Source organism: Abrus precatorius, unplaced genomic scaffold (assembly GCF_003935025.1).
Source record: "Abrus precatorius isolate BTA unplaced genomic scaffold, Abrus_2018 Scaffold7, whole genome shotgun sequence".
Lineage (NCBI taxonomy): Eukaryota > Viridiplantae > Streptophyta > Magnoliopsida > Fabales > Fabaceae > Abrus > Abrus precatorius.
This window is the reverse complement of record NW_020874417.1, coordinates 33,103,124-33,121,301: the sequence shown is the minus strand read 5'-3', so window position 1 is coordinate 33,121,301 and position 18,178 is coordinate 33,103,124. Positions and strand designations below refer to the sequence as shown.

At 32.7% G+C, this 18,178-nt stretch overlaps 1 protein-coding gene across 1 annotated transcript; it reads left to right on the top strand.

Annotated features, from left to right (window-relative positions):
* The first annotated feature begins 14,116 nt into the window (after window positions 1–14,116).
* On the top strand, window positions 14,117–17,706 carry LOC113872178 (ATP sulfurylase 1, chloroplastic). The gene is made up of 5 exons (XM_027509509.1): window positions 14,117–14,780; window positions 16,098–16,503; window positions 16,713–16,973; window positions 17,060–17,146; window positions 17,278–17,706. The coding sequence occupies exons 1-5, from the start codon at window positions 14,275–14,277 to the stop codon at window positions 17,413–17,415; spliced, it is 1,398 nt and encodes a 465-aa protein (XP_027365310.1). The 5' UTR covers window positions 14,117–14,274; the 3' UTR covers window positions 17,416–17,706.
* The last annotated feature ends 472 nt before the right edge of the window (window positions 17,707–18,178 follow it).

Sequence of the window (18,178 nt, the reverse complement as noted above, 5' to 3'; positions counted from 1 at the left end):
ACATCATTTAAATAAAATAAATTGAAAATAATAAAAATGACCTTTTATTTATATTTTCAAATTTTGATTACTATTATTGGTTACACCATTAATAAAAATTAACACAGACTTTTACATTCAAGTATGTTAATAATTTTATTTTCGTTCATTATGTTTTTTTATTATTATTAATATATTTGTTTTGATACATGACATTAGCATGTTTTTTATTTATAGACTTAACAAAAATAAAATCTCTAAAAATATTGATAAACATTAACACCATTAAATAACTATTTATTAAATAGTTATAAAAACATTAATAAATAATAACACCATTGAAAAACTTATTATTAAATTATCAGATAAATATTGACAGAAAAAACATTTTATACTTTATAGATCATTTGCTTATAACTGAAATAAAATGTCACATTAACAATGGATATAAAAAGTCTAGTTTTGTAATCGACATCAAATAACATTTTTAATCAACATATAAAAATTTTGATGCTAGTACCTTTATAATATAATTGTATTATATGTTTACTAAATCATTTATAATTTCATCTAAAATAATTTCATCTTATCACTTCAAAATTGAAAATGTGTTGATAAATCATGAGTTGGCAAAAAGTATTTATATAATTATTGACAATTCATTAAACAAAAATTTTCTAATTTTTATGATATTCTCTCAATTTATTGTTGTATTTTTATTTTTATTTTATGGAAATATTACTGAAAAATTAAATTTAAATAACAGTTAATGTCTTCATAAATTTTAAGTGGAAAATGAATTATTATAAAATACTTAGACCCTGTTTTGGTGAAAAAAAATTTAAAAGTTTTTATAGAAGAAAAGGTTAGTATATAAATTGAATAAATCTTTTTATAAGTTAAAAAAATATTTTTTTATTTTTTAGAAATTTTTTCATTTAAGTTGTCTAAAATTTGAATATATAAATTGTTTTTAATTTATAAAAAAAACATTTATTTTTATATTATTTTTTTACAAATTCACTCAAACATAACTTTAAAGTGGTTACTATTTGCACTTACTTGCTAAGTGAACATTAATAAGAGTATGAAATTAATTAAGAGTTTAAAATAGAACAGATAAAATAATTTTTTAATATTAAGAGTTTATTAATTCAACTTATTTATATGAAAATTTACTTACTTTTGTCAATTTCTTTAAATATTTTTTAAAAACTTCTTAACCAATTTTCGTTAAAAACCTATTATATCTTATCATTCATTGAATAGCACCTTCTTTGTTTTTTACCTTTTTGGTCTATGTAACACTTTTTCCTTATTAAAGCTAGGGAATGTGATATTCTTTGCTTGGCTTGAATGCAAGTCTGTTTCAAATTTTATTAGTAAATGCATTAATTGGAAGAATTGCAACAAGGGGAGTACATTAACCATGTATTAAGCATCATTCATCTTAAATAAATACCAGCTACCAACATACTTTTAATATATTATTCTCTCTTATTGATTCGCGTTATACAATAATATATTATTATTATATTGATTTTTATATTTTAAATTAATTTTTATTAAATAATTTAACACATTATTTATGTACATTAAAATTAATGTAATATATTTTTTAAGTATACGAAAAAATCATTTAATCACATTATTGTAATTGTTAATTTTTGTAAGAGATTGATATAAATAATTGATGTTAGATCGATAAAAAAATATATATTTTATATAGAATTAATAACAATAAAAAACAATAACTTATATCAATATAATTGTTGTTTTACGACTTCTATAAATTATTATTATTATTTATAAATCGTACTTTAATCTTTAAAAAAATGTTGCTAAAAATTACACTGATAATGTTGGTCTTTTATCTTTTGCAGAAAATTTGAATTTAGGCAAACAAGGGAACGAAAATATGCGATATATACTAATATATTATGGTTCCCTTTATAAACTCTGCTTTTGATGAATTATGGAGCGTTCAAACTAGGCACGGGGATAGAGAGGTTTGGATACCCAGATGAAAAAGTATATTTCCACACATAAGCTTGTATTGGTTAATTAATTATCCTGAAAAGTTTGCTTCCTTAGTTACACATTTTACCTTTTCTTCGGGAACTTGTTAGCTATGTTGTGATTTTCATGTTTAATATTATTATGATCCAAAAAATTATTATTAAATTTTAAATTAATCGAATCAATTTCCATTCAACTTTTTTTTTTAATTCCATTGTCTCATATAATATAAGATGCACAAGCACAACGTAGTTATTTTTGAAGATAAAAATGTTTGAAAAGCAAAAACAAGGAATCAAATTATTAATTATCTCATTCTACCGAACATGTCAAAAATTCACTGTCATGTCATAAGCAAACATGAAAGCAGTGGCAGTGAAATACTTTCACAGAGTTGGTTATATTATATATGGTATCAAATTAAATTTTTGCCTTTAACTTTGTCCAGAGCGGTATGACTAGAGAAGTGAATCGACAAAAATGACAAGAAGACAGTTTTTTCCCTTATATAAAACTGCAGACTTGTTAAGAACCTTGTTCCTCTTTCGATGGAAAAGTCTATTGTCACATGCTAGATCTTTTACTCAATCAAAATGAACCAAAGTTACACTGCTGTTGGGTTGCAATTTAAAAGCCTTGAGAGCCACACAAAAGTTGCCATTTAACACGGTGTTGGGTTTTGTTTACTTGAGTTTTTACTTCAACTAATGGGAACTTAGTATTTTATCATTTTTATTTTTATTTATAGCATGTGTTGGTCCAAAATAGTTTCACTGATGCCAAGAATATGTCTCTTTTTTCTGTTTACACTGTAGAATCAGATGCCATTCCTGCATCTGCATGCCTTATAACTTTGAGCCGAACACAGCTTATGTCGGTATCAGAAGGCACCAAAAACTTTCATCATTCATTCAAAAGCAAAATGGTCAGAAACCCCTAAACAAGGCCTAGTACTTTCACTTTATCTTCCTTTTCATCCTCTTTGTTTATTGCTCATCTTATTATTATCCACAAAGGCCAACCACCTCACTCACCTTTTTTTTTTTTTTTTTCTGAAAAACAAATACCCAGGGACAATTTTGTCCATTGCTCAGACAGAGATTTGTTTTTTAGGTTTCTTATTTGGGCCCCACAGCAGCCCAAAAGTCCATGGGCTAATGAATCACTTCTTTGGGGGGTCATGGAATCCACATTCCGTACAGTTGTATTGTGGGCTACCAAATTACCAATGCTCCCATACCAATACCATAATGGGATGGTTGCTGAATATGACATTTAATTATATTTATACACTAAAGTTTGAAAATAGAAACACGTAGATGATAAAAGACATAAATTATTATGATCCAGTGTTCAACATTAGAATGCAAATTTCTCATATTGGGTGAAATGTTTTACTCTGAATTTGGCAGTTCTGTTTCAAAGCTAATAATGGAGATGATGTTAATCAAAAGAAAAGAAAAGAACAGAAAAAGATTAACAACGTGTAGCTTTATTTTCATTTAAAGTGTGCGAAACTTTTGCAAGTGTTTTAGTTTCCACTTTATACTTTTATTGGAGATGACAAAAGGTTGTAGGTGGTGATGGGACCAATGAGCTGCACAGTGAAAGGTGAATTTCGTGTGTGTGTGTGTGTGTGTGTGTGTGTGTGTATGTGTGTGAGTTAGAGAGAGAGAGAGAGAGAGGGAGGGAGAGAATCAGCAAGATTTAAAACACAAGTTGATTCTCTAGGCTTTTTTTTTAATTTTTTTGAAAGGATGATCCTTTTTTGCTTTACTTTGACTGTAACTGTTCATTGCATGAAGAGCTTTCTGCATATTTGTGACTTGAAATTAGAGTTAGAAAAATTGACAGTTAAACTAAATAATAATATTATTTTATAAGCAAGCTTGACAGTTAAAATCTAGATCCCAGGGGTAACCACAAAAATGATTTGCACTAGGTAGATTTTTTTTATTTCAAAATTAGTTAGGTAAAAAATAGTTGAAAATAAAATCTTCTCATAACCAAAACTAAAAAAACACGAAGGAGTAATTAAGCGTACATCATTTGATTAGCCAGCATTAAGTACTGATATGACACACAGAATTCAATGAATTTGAGGGTATGGTACTGCAATCAAGCTATTAAAGGAAAGACAAGACAGTCATGGAGTCTAGTAATATCAGAATTAAGGAATTCATTGCATGTTTCTAAGTATTTAATACAAAAATATTAGATATATTTATTAAATATTTCAAATTATTTTGATAAAATATTTAATATACTTTTGTAGTTTTATATAATAAATATTTTTGAAAAATAACCTTTTATTTAATGTGGCTGGAAATATGCAATAGAAAATATGTTTGTTGGTGGACCGCAATGGGGAGATTGTTGGGCCCCGTTTAATCCGAGTAATGTTGATTGTTGGGGGACTCAACTAGCTTGGGCTCAAGCAAATTGAATAACTATGGCCCATACACATCATTGAACGGTCCATCAGAACCCACCAAATTAATTAGGACCCGGACGTGCACTAAAATGGACCCAAAAAAAGACGTGCATTACATTTGATTACGAAAAATATAATATTTATGATATGGTTAAAGAATGTTGCCGTTAATACTTTTTTTGGTTTGATAAAAAAAAAAAAAATATGACTAATAAGAAAACGTTCTTTTGTTATGTTATTTGGTATGACAAAAAAAAATGAAAGAAAGTGAGTAAAAATTTAAAATAAATAACTATGTCCTTAAAAAAAGTCTGGGTATAATGATATTTTTATTTATATTTTCTATTTTAAGTGCATTTAGTCAAATAATTTAATTTATTGACCTATATTGCAGATTATTGACCAAATATACTGGCCCATGACTCGTTTTTTCTTTTAGAAAAATGTTTTTTCAATGATTTCAAAACCACATCAAATTCAGCTGTCTATCAATTATATTTGTACCTTTATTAGTTGATTGACACGTGCTACTATAGAAGCTATTATTTGAGCCTTTCTGCAATTTTGAATTATATTAAAATGCAGTAGCTTCCGAAAAGTTCATAAATTCCAAATATTTTTCAATGATAGAATCTTTCACAGCTTCACTTTGGTTTTTGATAGATATTATTTGATTTCAATTCTCACATCAGACGATGGAATCAAAGTTAGGTGTTTAATTAATAATAATTGTTTTAGAGTGGGACTCGTTTGTTGGTTTCTTGCGTTTTTTTTTTAATTCTATTTTGTTGTCTTTGATTTAATAATCTTGATGAAGCATTTAGATATAAGTGCTAAACATTCAAAAAAGAAAAACAGAACAGATTATACGCTCATTTCTGCAGCTTGTAACTTCAAGAGTATGGATAAAATTAGATATCAATATCAAGACCGTGAAACTTGTATATTATTCCAGTTATTACATTGTGAGAGATTACATTGAATTATTTTCCCCTTTGAGTGTATCAATTGTATGCTATGCAATTCTGTGAGCATATTTTCCAGATTAAACGATTAAATTATTTTTATTTTGCTGGTGATTATCACGCCACTTCCTAACAGGAATATATATATATATATATATATATATATATATATATATATATATATATATTTGGTTGCCCTTGTTGTTTTATGGGGGGCCATGCCCCAAATGCTTGTCAGATAAGCATTATTAAGATACTTCAATTGATATTCAATCAACAATTATTTACTTACTTTGTTGACGGTGGTGATACTTTCCTAACCCCATTGCCAAATAAACTCCATCCTTCCACAAACACTGTTCGTAACCACTACCAAAACAAAATGGATTTGTTTAAACTACACTAGACTAAATAATTTTATTTTAAATAAATAAAAAAGTTTTTATTTACAACTGTTCCTGTTAAGGAAACACTAGTTTTTAAATCTCTGCTATGAAGTGATGACGTCCTTTTGACTGTTGTTGATGTGGGAAGGATACTTGTAAAAGGCACTCCGATCCTGAAGTCAGGATTCAGTTCTGAGCAATAAATACTATTTAATAATGAAAGTTCACCTCTTATATGTATTTTTTACCTTCCTTTTATAGGTATTATTATGGACTAATAGGTCTGCTGAGTCAACCTTGATTTTGGCCATTTGCTTAAAGTAGATAATGTTCTGATTATTACCCTTAATTAGGTTAATTATCTTTTAATTTTGATAAAAAGGTATTAGGCCAAACTGAGCCGAATAGGTACTCGGTTTCCTTTTCCTATATGTAGGACCGAGTAGTTTCCTTTTCCTTTTCCGCCATGGCTGCATGCATTCTTATCTTCTCAGCCAAAACTAAATCCTTTGGTAAGCTACTGCAAGTGAGGTACTGAATGATTGGAGTCATCTAATTTTGAGGCGTATTTTCTATGTCTATGCACTCTTGTTTGGTCATGCTAGGTTGAAAGATTTCCTGATGTATGACACTTTGCAGTTGCCCTGATTTCCTTTGACTAGCCAATCTAGCAAGCTTATCAACTTGTTCATTCGTAGTTCTCGGTGTGTACCGAACATGTATCTCGTCAAAAGCATCCTTCATGTTTTTAAATTCTTGATAATATTGGAGCATAACCGAATCCTTCACCTGATATGTTTCATTAACATGTTCGGCCACTATCTTTGAATTACTCCAAGAAGTGACACGTTTTACTCCAATCTCATTTGCCAACTTGAGACCGGCCAGTAGAGCTTCATACTCAGCTTGATTGTTAGAGGTTTTGAATCCAAACCGGATAGACTGTTCGATTGTTACAGTATTCGGCCCTTCCAGTATAATTCCTGCTCCACTACCCAGTCAATTTGATGATCCATCAACGTGCAAGTTCCACATATCCGAGCTGGTGTATGGCTGGGCAGTGAACTCATTGATGAAGTCGGCAAGGACTTGAGCTTTAAGAGGGCGTCGATTTTTGAAGTGTATATCAAATTGGGATAACTCGATTGACCATGCTACTAACTGACCAGTTAACTCTAGTTTTCTCAAAACTTTCGACATTGGACAATCTGTTCGTACCACCATCTGATGGCTTTGAAAATAGTGTCTTAACCGACGAGCTGTGTGGACTAGGGCTAGTACCACTTTTTCCATTAGCTGATATCGCGATTCGGGGTCTTGAAGTATCCGGCTAATGAAGTATACTAGGGTTGGTTCGGGTGTCTCTTGTAGTAAGACCAAGCTTATGGCATTTTTTGACTCAGCCAGATAAATAATCATGTCTTGCCCCGATTCTGGTTTGGCTAAAATGGGAGGAGAAGCTAGCATGTTTTTATACTGAAGGAAGACTGCTTTACACTCATCAGACCACGTAAATTTTTGTGACTTTTTAAGTAGATCAATGAAAGGTTGAGATCTTTCTGCCATTATGGGCAAAAATCTAGCGAGGACAGCAATCCTGCTGGCTAGTCTTTGGACCTCCTTAACGTTCTGAGGGCTGGTTATTTCAATAATTGCTTGGCACTTATCGAGGTTTGCTTCGATTTCCCTTTCGGATAACATAAAGCCTAGGAATTTGCCGCCAACTACTCTAAACGTACACTTCTCGGGATTAAACCGCATCCCATGTCGTCGAGCCTCACCGAACACCTCCTTTAAATGCTTGAGGTGATGTTCTAATTTAACAGATTTGATCATCATGTCGTCGACGTACACCTCCATGCATTTTCCTATTTGCTTTTCAAAAATTTTATTCATCAGCCACTAATATGTTGCCCCTGCATTATTCAGACTGAAAGGCATTACTCGATAGTAGAAATTAGCCGAGCCAATGATGAACGTTGTCTTCTCCTCATCAGGTAGGTACATTCGGATCTGATTGTAACCAAAGTATGTGTCCATGAAACTAAGCATCCTATGGCCTGCTGCACCGTCTATTAGGGTGTCGATGTTTGGGAGAGGGTAAGCATCTTTTGAACATGCCTTATTAAGGTCTGTGTAATCGGTACACATTCGCCATTTGTCATTTGCTTTCTTGACCATGACTATATTGGCCAACCAAGTAGAGTATCTGACCTCTCAGATAAAACAGGCTTGTAGTAGTTTGGTCGTTTCCTCCTTTACTGTTTTCGCTCTGTCGCCTCCCATCTTCCTCTTCTTTTGTGCTATCAGTTTTACCGCCTTATAAACCGAGAGGTGATGACAAAGAAATGTTAGGTCAATGCCGGACATGTCCGAGGCTGACCAACCAAATAAATCAGCATTTCGTTTTAATGTTTTCTGAAGGTCTTGTTTCTCTTGTTCAGACAAACCGACCCCTAGATAGGTAACTTGTTCAGGCTTTGGTCCAAGCTGGAAATATTACTTTTTTTTTTTAGGCTCGACCCGACATTCTTCGTCAACCCTAGGATCCCGTTCAATCTCCAAATCTTCTCCAGACTGAGGAGACACAATGTTGACATCTCGTCCATAATCTTGGAGTGGTTTTAGGGGTAGACTTGCAAAATAACATTCTCTCGCTGTCTTTTGGTCGGTATGGACTGTGACTATTCAGCCCTTTTCTAACGAAAATTTCATAGCCAAATGTGGAGTGGATACTATTGCTTTGAATTTGTTGAGGGATGGCCTGCCAAGTAGTATGTTATACGAGGTGTTCGCATATACCACCAGATAAGTGACTTTTATACTTTTTCCCTCGTGCTCTGATCCGAATGAAGTGTACAGGTCAATACAACCCCCGAGTCTCTACTCGTTCCCCAGAGAAACTAACCAGTGGTTCGTGATATTCTTTGAGCTCTTCTTTTGGGATGCCTAGTTGCTTAAACGTATTCCAGTACAGAATATCGGCTGAGCTCCCTTGGTCAATTAGTGTTTTACAGACGGTGTAATTCAAAATGTCTACACTAATGACCATGGGATCATCTTGTACCGGATCCACTCCTTGAAAGTCATCATCTGTGAATGTGATAGGTGGGATTTGGATTCTGCTACCCAATGAAACGTTATTAACAGAGCAAACATGCCTGAGATGCCTCTTTCTAGCCGAATGAGTAGGTCCTCCTCCTGCGAACCCACCAGCTATGGTGTTTATCACCCTCTTCGGGTATTTTTCTCATTCATCATATCTTTTTACAAGGGGCTCTCTTGACCGGCTCTGCTGTCTCTCAGGCTGTTTCTCCTCGTATCTTCTTGAGGATTGGGGATACTGATCTCTTCCCCTTTCGGTGTGACTGGTAGGGTTTGTTTGAACAAATCTTCTAAGGTGTCCATCCTTGATCAAATCTTAAATTTATCTTTTAGGATCGTGCACTCTTCTGTCGTATAGCCCCTATTACGATGATATCGGCAAAATTTGCTCTTATCTGCCCGAGGGGGAGTGTTAGCCCGCCTGGGCATAGTTAAGATTTCTATTGCTAGGGCCTGATCAAGTATCCTGGATCTGTTAGTATTAAGTGTGATGTATGAGGGGTATTTAGGCACCCTGGGTGGCCTCTCAGGCTCATCCTTTCTTTTATTTTCTTGCTGAAATTTGAAAGTTTCTCTCTTCTCTATGTTTTTTGAATTGGACCCTTGGTCCATCCGAATTTGATTTCGGTACTAGGCTAATTCTTCCATCTACATATACTTTGCTACTCGACTCCTCAATTCATCCAAATCAGCTGGTGATTTTTTGCAAATACTGTTAACGAAAGGCCCAGGCTTAAGAGCCGTTGTAAGGTGGTGCATGGCCACGGCTGGTTCCAGATTGTGGATGGAAAGGGTCACTTTGCCAAATCGTTCCATGAACGCTCGAAGTGATTCTCCTTTTTCCTAACAAATGTTGACATGTGCTAGGGATGTTAAGGAGTGAGGTCGGCTTGTGGCGAACTGCAAATTGAACCGTCTTGTGAGGATTGTGAAGGAGTCAATAGATGAGGGAGAGAGTTGAGTGAACCAAGTGAGAGCTGGTCCTCTTAGTGAAGTGGGAAAAATCCTACACCATAAGGAGTCATTCTCTGTGTACAGGCCAACCTGAGTTGTGAAAACATCAAGATGTTCCCCGGGATCATTTGTGCCATCATATTTTTCTATTGTTAAGCCTTTCCAGTTGTCAGATAGTTTAGCATCCAAGATATGTTGAGCAAACGGGTTTCGGCTCACTACATCATCTCAATCATTTTTGGTTTCAGATTGCTGAATTAGTCTCAGTTTCTCTTGTAACGCCGAGGACTCTCCCTGATCCTGGGCGAGAGGTGTAGTTTGAGAAGGGATAGGCGTTCTTATTTCTTCTCTTAAGTGGGTGTTTTCCCTTCTAAAAACTGAAAGCTCCAGGGCATCTTTTTTCCTTTCCGTTTTCATCTCCATTATTTCTGTTTTGAGCTGCATCAACATTGCTAAAAGGCTCTCATCGGTTCGTCCTTCCACCAGAACCTCAGGTGTTGGTTAGGTAGGAGTGATATCTTCTTGCTGTTGCCGAGAAGTTCCCCCTGCTGAACATGTCCGTCCTGTTGGCTTCTTGTTAGTACCATATCGATCAAAATAGCAAGGCAATCGTGCCTCACGGTGAGCGCCAAAATATTCCTGCTAGGGAAATACTAGTCTTCAAGTCTTTGCTCTGAAGTGATGACGTCCCTCTGACTGTTGCTGACGTGGAGAGGGTACCTGCAAAAGGCACTCCGATGCTGAAGTCACGATTCAGTTATGAGCAATAAATGCTATTTAATAATGAAAGTTCACCTCTTACATGTACTTCTTATCTTCTTTTTATAGGTATTATTATAGGCTAATGGGCCTGCTGAGTCAACATTGATTTTAGCCCTTTGCTTAAAGTAGATAATGTTATGATTATTACCCTTAATTAGGTTAATTATCTTTTAATCATGACAAAAAAGTATTCGGCCAAACTGGACCTAATAGGTACTCAATTTCTTTTTTCTATATGTAGGACCGAGCAGTTTTCTATCTAGTACAACGAAAAAAAACTAAAATGATTTTTAATTAATAACTTAATTCATTTATTTAGGCTTAAATTTATCTTTATAAAGTTCAGTGTGTTTCCTCCAATCGTTTTCGAATGACTACTGTCGTGTCCGTCGTCATTTGTCGCGTGCAAAGTTCACTGCTATTCTTACTTATTTATGAATTATCATGTGTAAGATAATTAAAGTGCATTACTTCAGGTTGTCGGCAATTAATTAATTGCATATGTTAATTAGCTAGTGGCTAATTAATCTTTAAAGTCTATATACATGTTAATATGAAGTTATAGAGTTTCTTATAATCGAAATTATTAAAACTTTTTAAGTATATATTATATTTTTATATTTATTTAACATTGTTAAACCCTCCTACTTAATGGGACACGTAAAATAGGAATGTTGAAAGTTGAAAGTTGAAAGTGGCGTGGAAGTGTTTGTTTCACATACGAAGACTTGGAAAGTATGAACGAGGACGTGAGTGAGGGAAGGTTCAGTTTCTTGGTAGTAAGGGGCATGGGATGAACCGTCTCGCTTAGCGAACGAATGAGGTCACTGTTTTTGTGGATTGTTGTCTCTGTCCCACAAATCAAATACAGATGTCGTTGCTTTTTGAATCTTCAATTTCAAATCACGAAGATTCATGGTAACTGCAGAAGAAGAAGATGCTGTCATCACCATATCAAATTCACCCACATTTCTCGTTCAATAACATGTATGGAGATATATGACTAGTTTTAATTAGAGTTTGTAAAACCATGTATATTTACGGGAATATTTTTTTTTTTGGATGGTGAATTGACTAAAACGTCAATAAGTGTTTGAAATTTATGGGGTTGATGTGGTGCATATGCTTAAAAGGCTTTTCCGTTGCATAATGATGATGTGATTAGATAGATAATGCATTGATTATTTGCAATTTTCAAGATTGATGTCCCAAGACCTCTTTAGCTGCCAGTAGAAAACATGAGAAATGAAATCCAATTAGTTTGACTTTTGCTGTTTCTCCTTATAATTGGATGGTTGCAAAAGGAAAATGCTTTATGTACTATTTTGGACAAATATAATAATATTATATGTGATATTAAATTTTAATGATTATAATAATTTTATTTTGCAACAATTGATTTTGGCTACTTGTTTGCCCTAAGGAAGATAGGGAGGATGCTTCACAAGGAGAAAGTGGCACTAACATTGCTGCGAATGTTTCAAATGCAACAACAATCATATCATAATTAACTACCCACACATTCAATTCAAATTTCCAACCTTGCCAAATATTACTGTTTTTGTAGTCAACTTATTTTTTAAATTAAGTTCAAGCATTCAAAAATAATAAAATTATAAAAATATATATTTTATAAAATTACAAAATTTCTTCGTAACTATATTTTATCATTGATATTTTTTATTAACATTAATTATTATAATTAAGTATTAAATATTTAAAATTATATTTTTTAAATATAATTATTATATAAAAATATAACAGATATTTTTAATTAATTACTGTTATTATTTTAAAATATATTTTTTCCAAAATATTATAACAGAGTATTTTTATTATTATTAAGATTTAACTTTTTTTTATTTTTAATTTAAACTTTCATCATTCTATTTATTAAAAATAAGTTTAAAAAGATAATAAATACTTTATAAAAACTTCTATGAAATATATTATAATTAATAAAAATTACTATTTTTTTATAAATACAAAAATTCAATGCAATTATGCATTACAATAAGTTAATTTTACTTTAAAAACTAAACTTACAAATAGATTGAAAATCATTTTTGTCTTAAAATTTATATTTAAAACTAATTTAAAATAAAAATAAATTTAAAACTAACTTAACTTAAAACATTAAATTTTAAAATGATTTAAACTAAAATTAAATATTAAATTAAATCTAAAATTTAAAATTTATTGTAACCCAATTTTTAAAAAAATATATTTTAAAATATTATTTATATAATTAGTTATGTGATAGATAGACAATATAAAATAGAAAATATAAATTTGATTTTAATACAATATGAAGATAAAAATATAATTTTTAATTTATTAAAATATATAAATATAATTTTATATTAATTATTATAAATTTTATTTTTTAATATAAAAATTCAATAATATTATAAACATTTTTATAGTATATAAATATTAATATGATTAGATTTAAAATTTAATTTAAATTAAATTAAATTTTTAAAATCTTTTAAAGTTATATATATATATATATATATATATATATAATTAAATTTAAAATAAATCGGATTAGTTTTACTCAAATCTAATCTTTATTTGCTCTTACTTTTACTTGTTTTGTTTTTGAGGTTCAACTCCTCTGTTTATATATATATATATATATAATGTATGATTGTTTTGTCCGACTAAGCATTAAAGTTAATCCACCCTTATCCATCTCCTTGTATTCTATTTCTAAACAAATCTGTTAACATTATTTCTTAGCTGCTTTAAAGTAATTAAAAACAATAAAATTTCATTAAACAGCTTTTAGAATATTTTTATTATGATAAAAATTTAAATAAAAATATTATTTTAATTGGCAACAATCAGTAGAAAGGAATAATGCTAATATTTGTTTCGTTGTAAATCTGAATCGTCACTCTTAAACGAGAAATTTTTTAATAATTATTTATTAAATCATAAATTTTCTTGTATTGAATATTTAATTTTATTTATTTTCGACCTTACACTTTTGTACTTTTTAAAATATATTAAATTTGAAGATTATTATTATTTTAATCAATCTTAATAAAATTAAATTTGAATTTTAATATACCATATTATAAAGATTATACATCTTTATTCAAATATTTTATTTCTATATATATTTTTAATTTTACCTTTATTTATTTATTATTAATAACACAAATATAAATTTTTATTTATAAATTTATTGAAATTGTTAATAATTTTAATAAATAAATAAATATATATATATATATATATATATATATCTCAAGAAAAAGCAAAAAAAGAAAATAAAAGTGAAAGAGGAGTTATTATTGAGATAATCAAAGAGGTCAGCAAAGGTTGCTAATTAATTATTAGTAATTAGTAATCACTATACATAATTAGTTTAGGGTGAATACAAGGTAAGACGAAAGCGGGCACACATGTGGGAAAAAGAAGTGTCCAGGTTCATCCTCCTGAACCAGTCTCTGTCGAATCAAGCCTTTAATATAAAAACCCAAACTCACCTCATTCTCAGCAACTCAGCTCAGGTTGTTGTTTAAGGATCAGCATCAAACCAGTGCGTTGTGGAATGACCCTTATGCCCCTGTTCATCCACTAACAACTCCTTTTTGCTTCATAAAAGCACATTCCCAAAAGGGTACTCATTCCCAACTCACAACCCACCAAGCCTTCAATGGCGTCCATGTCCACCGTTTTCGCCAAAACCTCTTTCCCCTCTCATTCTCTCTCCAAAACCTTCGATAACCATTTCGCCCCTTCCCGCAAAGTCAACGTTTTTGTCGGAACCAAGGCCAGGAACCACCGGGGCCTTCGAGTTTCGAACGGGTTAATCGAACCCGATGGAGGGCAGCTGGTGGAGCTTCTGGTGGAAGATTCACAGAGAGATTTGAAGAAGGGTGAGGCTTTTTCGTTGCCAAGGATAAAGCTCTCTAGGATTGACGTTGAGTGGGTTCATGTCCTGAGTGAAGGATGGGCCACACCACTACGCGGCTTCATGAAGGAAGCTGAGTTCCTCCAAACGCTTCATTTCAACTCCCTACGACTCCATGATGGGTCTGTGGTGAACATGTCAGTGCCAATCGTTTTGGCTATTGATGATGCCCAGAAGCATCGGATCGGGGATTCCAAAAGGGTTGCTCTTTTCGATTCTAAGGGCAACCCTGTTGCCATTCTCAATGAGTAAGACACTTCTCTCCCATGGTTTTTTCTTTCTGTTTTAGTTTGGACCCCGTGTTGCTTTAAACTTCAATTAGCATGCTTTTTTTTTGCCTTTTGCTGTGGCAAATTCGTAACTTCAGTTTTATTTTTGTGTATTTGATTGGAAAGGAGGGGAATTAGGAGTTGGAACTTTTAAGGTTTTAATATTTTCTATAATTTTTTCTATTTTATTTCTTTTTTCAAATAAGAATAAGAGAAAGTCATCAAATTAGGAGTACTAATTGTAAAAAAGGTACTATAGTGGCACAAAAATTTTGCTTGTGAGAAAGGTATGCTTTTGTGGTCTTCTCATATATGCAGCTGTTGTGAATGTGATTGATTTCTTCAGTTATGTAATCAATTATTGAGAACTGGAGTTTTTGTTTTTTTTTGTTTGCGATTGCGTTTAATACTGGGAAAGGGGGAGGGTCTGAGGGTAGAGATACGAAAATTAGGAACGAATGTGCTGGGTATTATTTATTTTCGTACGTGTTTCTGTGTCCTTGTTCAATTCCTTTTCATTTTGCATTGTAGTGCTATGGTTGGTGGGATAGTCAACCACTCACAGATTGCCGTAATGGAATTTGAGATTGTTTCCACTATGGTCGTTGATTGCCCCCGTTCTTTTGTTTTGCATTTTTCGTATAAATATTAATCCAATCTTATTGAGGCATATTAGGTTCCGATTGCACCTGATGATTTTTATTGAAAAACTTAAATATAAGAAGATCGAGATAAGAAAGTTTAAATAGCATGTCGTGAGGTGTATTCAATCGATAAAGTATTTGTACGGACATATATGTACATGGTTTTGTGGACTTTATTTCCTTTTTGTGGTCCCAGAAAAATACTTAACAAAAACAGATTGTATTTTGAAATTCCTGTTGCAAAATTACCACCAGATTAACAAGTTTGATCATGCTTCTCAGGCTAAAAGGGATGTTGGTGTATAGGTTCTTGGAAAATGAAGTTCCCATGCCTTATTCATATTGACACGTAGTAGTAAGACATTCATGACCAAACATGCACATAATTGGATAATGCAAAACTGATACGAAACTTGACCTAAGATAATATGGTTTGACAAAGTACTAGACATGATTTTATAGATCAATAGGAGTCTTACACCTAGCAGAATTTTGGTCTGCTATTGTAGTTTCTTGTTGATTTTTTTGAACACCTTTACTGTGTGCTTGATAGTTATATCCATTACGTGGGATTCATGATTTATTCTATAGTCATTCTTTCGAATTGTTTCTTCCTTTCCTATGGCTTATATTTTTCTTTGGGTTATTTCAGTATTGAAATTTATAAGCACCCTAAAGAAGAAAGAATTGCCCGAACATGGGGGACCATTGCCCCCGGCCTACCTTATGTTGAAGAAACTATAACTAATGCTGGAAATTGGCTGATTGGGGGTGACCTTGAGGTTATTGAACCCATCAAATACCATGATGGGCTTGATCATTTTCGCCTGTCCCCCACAGAACACCGTGCCGAGTTCACAAAACGCAATGCAGATGCTGTGTTTGCCTTCCAGCTCCGGAATCCTGTTCACAATGGTCATGCATTGCTAATGACTGACACCCGTAAACGACTTCTGGAGATGGGCTATAAGAATCCTGTCCTCTTGCTCCATCCTCTGGGAGGATATACCAAAGCTGATGATGTCCCACTTGATTGGCGAATGAAACAACACGAGAAGGTATGTGTACCAAACTGAATACTGGGTCCCATTGTTGGAGCTATGTCACTTTCTTCACTTTTTCTTGTTTTGATTGTAATCCCCTTGGTTTCCTACTTTTCTTCACGTGGCCCCTATTCTATGTAATGTAACAGTGACTTGCCCCCAAATGCTTCAAATTGATGCTTTTCACCAGAAAAGTTCACTTGTATCCCTTGGTCTTTCTTTAGGTACTTGAGGATGGGGTTCTTGATCCAGAGACAACTGTTGTATCCATATTCCCTTCTCCCATGCACTATGCAGGACCCACCGAGGTGCAGTGGCATGCAAAGGCTAGGATTAATGCAGGGGCTAACTTCTACATTGTAGGTCGTGACCCCGCAGGCATGAGCCATCCAGTTGAGAAAAGAGATCTATATGATGCCGACCATGGGAAGAAAGTATTGAGCATGGCACCAGGACTAGAGCGTTTAAACATTCTTCCTTTTAGGGTAATTGAGAATTCACCTTCTCACTAATACAGTGATGTTCGCTTACACCACTTTATATGTGTAATGATTATGTCCATTCATTGCAGGTTGCTGCATATGACAAGACTCAAGGTAAAATGGCATTCTTTGATCCTTCAAGGCCTCAGGACTTCCTCTTCATATCAGGCACAAAGGTATGCTTATACTTTTAAATACGAAACCTTAATTTTTGTTTCAAAAGAACATTAGTCCTCTCATTGTGATAGTGACAATCTTCTTACCTATTTGTAGTATTATGTTAATAAAGGTTACTTTGCATTTACAGATGCGCACGCTTGCAAGGAACAAAGAGAGTCCTCCAGATGGATTCATGTGCCCTGGTGGCTGGAAGGTGCTGGTTGATTATTATGATAGCTTAGTACTCTCAAGTAACGGCAAAGTGCCAGAAGCTGTTCCAGCTTAATGATGTATTTTAATGTGTATATCTGATGATTGGGAGAAACTTTAAACTTTACATATTCTCCTGCTACGACCCAGATTCCACAAGGATCTTCTGCCCCAAATCCTTTAATAATAATGAAAACTTTGGTTGGGGTGGCACCGGCACATAGACACATTGCCTCTCCCTTTATGTATGATCTCTTGCACCTACAGTGCAATTGTGCATGCTAGTTCTCTGTAATATAATGTGGTTGTGCTAAGGATTTGGTTTTACGGTATTCGTCTCTACACTTTTATTCATTATTGTTTTTGGCTTTAAGTCCTATTAATTCAATTTAAATCCATTTTAGCCATAAAATTGACAATACTCATGATTCTCTCATAAACTATGGTCCATTAACATCACCTACTACTTGGAAGCCTGCTGCCGTGCTACATTCTTAGTAAGTTATAAAGATAAATATTAGATACGCATCATTTATGAACTTATAACCACATTATTCCCACATGCGATTACTAAATATTTTGTGCTGTGTATGTCGCACGCTCAGGATATTTTGGGGGAGAAAGCAAGTTTTGTGGAGGATTAAATGCACAAATCATCACGTTGTAATAACAAGAATTATCAAAATAAATACATAAAATCACTAAAGCTTTGTTTGAGAGTTTGAAGAAAGAAAATCAAAGAGTTTGAAGAGAAAAAAAATTAAATCTCTCTCTTGTTTGAATGTTTAATATTGAGAGAAGAGAGTAATAAAGAGTTTAATTATATAAATAATATTTTA

Coding starts and splice junctions, on each gene's coding strand:
- LOC113872178 (XM_027509509.1), top strand. CDS start 14,275: ATGGCGTCCATGTCCACCGTTTTCGCCAAAACCTCTTTCCCCTCTCAT. Junction 16,974..17,059: donor TAAACATTCTTCCTTTTAGG/GTAATTGAGAAT, acceptor CATTCATTGCAG/GTTGCTGCATATGACAAGAC. Junction 17,147..17,277: donor TCTTCATATCAGGCACAAAG/GTATGCTTATAC, acceptor TTGCATTTACAG/ATGCGCACGCTTGCAAGGAA.